General features: G+C 37.0%; 1 protein-coding gene across 1 annotated transcript in view; it reads left to right on the forward strand.

Annotated features, from left to right (window-relative positions):
* The window catches only part of asah1b (N-acylsphingosine amidohydrolase (acid ceramidase) 1b), a 31,992-nt gene extending 26,447 nt beyond the window's left edge, over nt 1-5,545 (forward strand). Inside the window, exons 11-15 of the mRNA XM_020529489.2 lie at nt 298-379; nt 701-832; nt 952-1,075; nt 4,081-4,137; nt 4,848-5,545. Coding sequence (XP_020385078.2) covers nt 298-379; nt 701-832; nt 952-1,075; nt 4,081-4,137; nt 4,848-4,937 — 485 coding nt within the window. The 3' untranslated portion in view covers nt 4,938-5,545. The remainder of the gene's footprint in view (nt 1-297; nt 380-700; nt 833-951; nt 1,076-4,080; nt 4,138-4,847) is intronic.
* The last annotated feature ends 1,388 nt before the right edge of the window (nt 5,546-6,933 follow it).

A 6,933-nucleotide genomic window follows, 5' to 3' on the forward strand; every position in this document is an offset into this window, starting at 1 on the left:
TCAATCACAAGCCAGAGCCATCCATAGGTTGGCAGGTCTGTTTGACCTCCTTGAAGGATGCATTTCTGATGTTCTTATAGGAGTCTCCTGCCATAACTGAGTTCCAAGTAGAATCTAAGAATCACAGCTAGCATAAATGGTGAAGTGAAGTGTCGTGTCACATAATTCGTCTTTTTTTTTCCGAAATGTGTCGAAACAAGGTTTCATATGTTAGATCCAAATTTTGGGTTTTGTTTTGTAAGCTTGGTGTATTCACAAACTTCCAACATTTTTAAGGTTATGCTACTTGATTTGCAGGCATCATTGAATGGATATTGGGTAAAAGAGATAGTATATGGATGAGTTTCCTCACCCGATCTGTGTTGGAAAATGCAACCAGGTACTGTGTCTATCTTAAATTCTATTGTGTTTTGAAGATAGCTACTTCTCTTCCTAATTTAGATATTCTGTACAACTCTGAACTCTTTCAGAATTTGGACATCTGGTTTCTATGTTATAGATCTTTCAGCCTAAAATAATCTCTCAAAGACATGCTGTGGCCCAAATATTAGTGGCAAACTGTCTCCATTAGTGATGTGCAATAATTTTTTTTTTTATTTTTCCATATGCCAGATCTTTATTCCAGATAGAATCTGTAAACAGTCTTTGAATCTGATGGAATGTATTTACCCACCAAAACATTTCTGACTCTATCTTGCAGTTATGCACAAGCCAAGGACAAATTAGCCAATACAGAAATGCTAGCACCAGCCTATTATATACTTGGGGGAAACCAGTCTGGTGAAGGTTGTGTAATCACCCGGTCAAGAACAGCTACTCTGGATATCTGGGAGTAAGTAAATCAAAATGAAATGTTGTATGTTCTGCATTGTAAACGCAGTGGAACATTGGTTCAGAGAGACTTGTTGGAGTTTGATTTTTTTTTTTGTGTGTGTGTGTACACAAACCTAGGCTTGACATTAAACACGGCACCTGGTACGTTCTAGAAACAAACTATGATCATTGGAAGGACCCACTGTTTCTGGATAACCGTAGAATTCCTGCGATGAAGTGCATGAATCAAACAACACAAGCTGTAAGTCCTTCTTTGCTAATGTACACCAATGTAATCATGGCTGGGAATCTATTTCACATCTGTGAAGGTCTCTTTCAAAACAGGACAATGTGTATAACCTAAGAGTGTTCTAGCAGATACAGCTACAAGTTGTGAAAGTAGTAAAAAGACAATTTAAAGGCTCTGTATCTGAATGTGCATAGCATTTATAACAAAATAGATTAACTGACAGTTCAAATAGAAAGAAATATATATCTTATACTATCCATTACAGAGACATTAGTTGCAAGATTTTAGAAAAAAGTTGGTATCTGAATATTGAAGGGTGCATGATATTTCAGTATGACAGGAAGCTGGGAACAGTTGGAGAGGCTCTGTTAACTTAAAAATATTAGTAAAACAGACAGATGTAGAATCAGTTTGGACAGAGATAAGTCACTTGTAGGAGTGATTTATAGGCCCCCTACTGGTAACTACAACAAAGAATGGGTACACAGGAAGAAATAATGGAATCCTGACAGCAAGGTAGTAATGGTTGATTTTAATCTGTGCATAAATTTGATGAATCAGATTTGCAAAGGTAGCTTGGAAGGTGAGTTCATTGGGTTTCCAGGCCCATTTCTTAGAGTAGCATGTTCTACAGCCAATAACAGAAGGCTATTCTAGATAGGGTAATATACAGTGGGACAGGATTAATGGCTTCTCCGTGAAGGCACTCTGAGGTACCTTTAAACTTAATTAGGGCAATTATGAAGTTATAAAAAAGGGCAGAGCTTGCCTAAGTGAACTGAGAAATTAGGTTATGGGATAAGTCATAAGAGATGGAGTAGCCAACATTTAAAGAGTTATTTCAGAACACTCGGCTAAGATGTATACTCCAGTGGAAAAAGACACTCTGGGGGAAGAGTAAACCATCCATGGCAAACTGAGGAAGTTAAAGATAGATGTGTACAATTCTACAAAGATGATGAGAGGGTCAGAAAATTGGACTGTATTTTCTTAGAAAAGCGAAGGATGACTAAAAGAATAATGAAGGAATTGGAGTAGAGAAAAAGCTATTTAGAATATAAAAATAGTTTTCTACAGGTATTTAAGCAGGGCGAGTAAGGACTGATCCTCAAAAGCAAGTCTCAAGTTTAATGGAAAATAAGGAGACGGCAGGTAAGTTGGACAGATTTTTATCTTTATCTTCACTGTAGCAGATTCAAATCCCAGAAGTACTTGTAATTCAAGATGTGAAGATGAGGGAGGAACTTAAAACAATTATTCTCACTGGGAAAAGAGCACTGAGGAAAACTGACAAGACCCCAGGCCTTGATAGACTTCATCCTGTAGACTTAAAGAAAGTGGTTCCTGAGATAGTATGTGTATTCATTTTAAATTTTCTAAAATTCCCTAGATTCTAGAACAGTCTTGTCTGATTAGGAAATAATAAATATTACTCCTCTGTTCAAAAAAAAGGAAATGAAAAGCAGGAAACTACAGGCAGTTAGCTTAACATTTGTCATAAGGAAAAATGTTTAATCTATTATTGAGGAGTTTGCAGCAGGGCAGTTAAAATCTCAATGTCATCAAGCAGAGTCACCATGGTTTTGTGAAAAGGAAAACAGGCTTTTACCATTTCGAGTTCTTCAAGTAATTAACATGAAAAGTGGATAATGGAACTGGTGGAAGTGGTGAACTTAAATTTCAAGAAAGGCATTTGACAAAGGTAACATAGAAGCATAGATGATGTTGTTATTCATCAGTTGGGGGAAAGTATTTGCATGGTTAGAAGATTGGTTAGCTAACAGGAAATAGGCATGAATAAGTCACTTTCACGTTGTTAAGCTATAATTAGTGAAGTACAATTAGGATCAATAGTGGGGCTTCTACTATTTTCAACCTAAATCAATGACTTGGACTGAATGTATGGCTGTTGAATTTGCTGGTGAGACACACAGTTAGGACAGTAAGTTTTTTTTTTACAGAGGACTTGAGGTGCAAAGAAATATAAATGGAGGATGGGCAAACAATTGGCAGATGGAGTATGATGTGGGATGTGGCAAGTGTCAGTTTGTTCATCTTGGCAGGATGATTGGAGAGCAGCATAGTATGTAAGAGGGGAGAGATTGTAAAACTGAGGTATAGAAAGGTCACAGAATCCTGGTACACTGACAACCAAAAGGACAGTATGTAGATATGGCAGCTTCAGTTTCTTGCAAGGGGCTGGAATTTTAAAAATAGCTATATATATTGTTCTTTGAAGGACACAATAGCATTAAAACAGTTCAGAGTAGATTCACTCAACAGATTTCTTGGACAAAGTGCTAGTCTTATGAGCAAAGGATGGCCAGGCTGGGCCATATCCTTTAGAATTTAGAAGAATGAGAGGTGATCTTCTTGAAACATTAAGATTCTGAAGAAATTTGAGAAGATGGATTCTAAGAAGATGCTTCCCCTTGTTGGAGAGAACAGATGTAATCAACAATTCTGAAAAATGTGGTGTTTAAGATGGAGATGAGGATTTTTATTTTCTGAGGGTTGAGTGTCTTTGCAACTCTATCTTCCCAAGAGAATGGTGAAGGCGGGAATAATTAAAAATTGTTCAGGCAGGCAGATTGACTTCCTTGTTAGTGCAGCATCTAAGGGCAGGAACGTGGGGTTAGGGCTACAATCGGATCAGCCACGATGTTATCAACTGGTGAAGCAGACTCATGGAGCTGAATGGTCTGAGTAGGTCAACTCATTTTATCAAATGTAAGTGCAAATATGAATCATCTAGCTTCGGGCACTTTGGTTAGAGACAAAAAAAAATTGCAGATGCTGGAGTCTAAGGTAGACAAACAGGAGGCTGGAAGAACACAGCAAGCCAGGCAGCATCTGAAGGAAAGAAACAGTCAGTGTTTCAGGCATTACCCTTCTTCAGGACAGGTCTTTTTTGAAGATGTGGTAAATGTAGATATATATAAGTTGGAGAGCTTTGTATCAGTGCAATTTGCTTAGGAAAGTGTAATGAGATTTATTTCTTATTTCTTGTCTTTCAGAATATTTCCATAGAAACTATCTATGATGTTTTGACCACAAAGCCTGTCCTCAATAAAGTGAGTGTAAATTGAATTGTCTCAATTTTAGAGCAGAGGTACAATGAGTGCAGCCATTGTCGGAATCACACTGTTAATATTGGCAGGCTGCAATGATTTTGTTAATCTCTAGTCCTTTTTAGATTTTCTTTGTCCTCAAATTTATTGCTGTCTAAACTGTGCTCTAAGTTGATTAAAGGAATAAGTCGGAGATTCCCATATTAGTTATTCCTTAATTCCAGTTTTACTTAGCAAGAAATATTTCACCAGTACACAATCTTTCAATTGACTAAAAAGTTTAATTTATGTATGTACGTAAATGCAGTAAGACAAACTTCACAGCTTAGAATTGGTTCAAAGGAACACCTGAAAGAATCCTGGTATCAAAAGCCTAAAGTGAGGAAGAGAGAATGCAGATTCAAATTAGTCAAAGACAAAATTCTTCACTCTGAACAATACCCAAAACAAACTTCTGAATAAAACTCTGGACTGTTTTTAAATGGATAAATAGGGCTGCGGCAAATCTGACTTTATATAAAGAACAGGGATATCTGATATATTTCAAATGCAAGAAAGAATTTGTTTGTACGATTTGAACCTGGGGACTTTGAACTTGATTTGACTGATTTTTTGTTTTGCTATGAGCTTGAGTTTATATTGCATACCAATTAGGTATCTGGATTGAACCTAGGAAATCCAAGTGATTTTCTAATCATGTTTGCATTTCACAGTTGACTACATATACTACCCTGATGGAAATCTCTGAAGGAACGTTTGAATCATATCTACGTGATTGTCCAAACCCATGTATGCCATGGTAGACATCTGTGCAAAGCTGTATTGTGGAATTTTACAGCTGGATCTGAATATGAACAAGCAGTTCAAACTGCATAAATGCTGCTGAGTATATTAATTGCTGATGGCACTGAATTTCTGTAATGTGCAAAAGGTTTTAGGCTTTCAATGTAGGCTCTTGTTATATAGATTCTCATGCTTAGCTAAATATTTGAAATTTAAATGTGTGGACTAAATGTAAAGAATACTTGTATAATTGAGTAGGTCAGTAATTTCAAACTTAGTGAAATGCGCTGTAAAGATGATGCTGAGCAGAAAATTCTAACACTTTGAATCCTTTTCTTACTAATCAGCAATTAATTTGGCATTGCTTATTAAGATTTGTTTTTAAAATTATGACATCAATTATGTTAATTTTGTGTAGTTGACACCAAAAGGACAAATATTTTAGTCCTTCTCTGACTGTAGAGTGTACACTTTAGTGAATGTTTGGCATTGTCATTTTGCTAAATAAGCTATTTGGATTCCAGTTTGTAAACAAAACTCACTATGTGCAAAATCAATATTTGTGTTGTGTCTGAACACTAAATCTGATGAATAAATCTATTGATTAAAACTAAGTTTTTAAATTTACCATTTAAATGGTTATTATTTTTTTATAACGCAAATCACACAATAGTTCCTCACTGTGTCTGCCTATTTTTGCCAACAGCACCTAACTTCATCCTTGTCTCAAGTCATCTGCCAAAACCCTCAATTATGTTTTTGTTATGACCTTGCTTCCCCAACTCACTCCTAACCACTCTCATACATTGATTCTGCTTTGTTCTCTCCATACATAACACTAAACTCCATCATTCAAAATTCTATCCAAACTCAATATAAGTCTCATTCCCCTATTGCCTCTCTGCTCACTAGCCAACATCAACTGCTACCTTTGTGGATTTGCATGTTGTTTAATCTGGGTATTTGTGATCCTTTAAATATGGTCCATGGTGCATCCCCCCTTTTAGTTGCTGCGCCTTAATTTGTGTCACCCTGAGCTCTAGAATACCCTTCTAACATCTCTCTGCCTCTCAACCTTGTTTCTTTCCTTGAAGTGTCTTAAAACCTACATGGTGGACCAAAGCTTTGGTCATTTGTGCTTCTTTGAGGCAAAGTGTTGTACTTTGTCTTAGAAATGTCTGGTGAAGCATTGGACCATAAGTTATTGTAATGGTCCTGAGGTTATTGTCAAGGTGGTTTGGTAGTTGGTACAAAATTGAAGTTTGGCCAAACAAATTAATACGTTAGTATTAATGCAAAAATAGGGTGCCACTATCCTTCCTTCATAAACCAGATTGTGATTATCTTTACCTTGAATTTAATGAGAATCTTGTTGTTCCAAGCTGTTTTAGTCAGCAATTTCAACTATTCCACATGTCAAAACAGGCTGCTGTGTAGCATATAAATATTTATTAATATACATGTTCCTGGACATCAGTGGTAGATATTGAAGGGATGGGAGGTTCTGTTGTTGACCTAGAATTCTTACAGTCTACCTCTAATAGCCTGAATCTTTCATTCTGAGTATGATTCCCCATTTCCAAACTAGATTCGGCAAAAGACTGTTCATATTTATGGAGGAGGTTTCCAGTCATATCTCCAGGCTAGGAGCCTTCCCAGTCACAGCAGCAAAGGTTGGTTCAGAAATTCATGTAGACAGCAGAGTAGATTGGCACAGAAAATACTCTAATATCCTGGCATCGACCTAGGAACCACAAGACTGGGCTAAGCCACCCCACAACCAATGGATCAGATCTAAACTCTGCAGCCCTGTCACATCTAGTCATGAATGGTAGTGGCCAAATAAACAATTCACTGGGGGAATCTTCATAAATATCTCCATCTTCAATGATGGGCAAGTCCAGAAAGTGAGAAAGGACATGGCTGAATTACCTCAGCCATCAGTGCTGTAAGGATGATCCACCTTGCCTTCTCTCAAGGGGACCCAGCATCACAGATGTCAGTCTTCAACCAAAT

The sequence above is a fragment of the Rhincodon typus genome, chromosome 1 (assembly GCF_021869965.1).
Source record: "Rhincodon typus isolate 14 chromosome 1, sRhiTyp1.1, whole genome shotgun sequence".
Taxonomy (NCBI): domain Eukaryota; kingdom Metazoa; phylum Chordata; class Chondrichthyes; order Orectolobiformes; family Rhincodontidae; genus Rhincodon; species Rhincodon typus.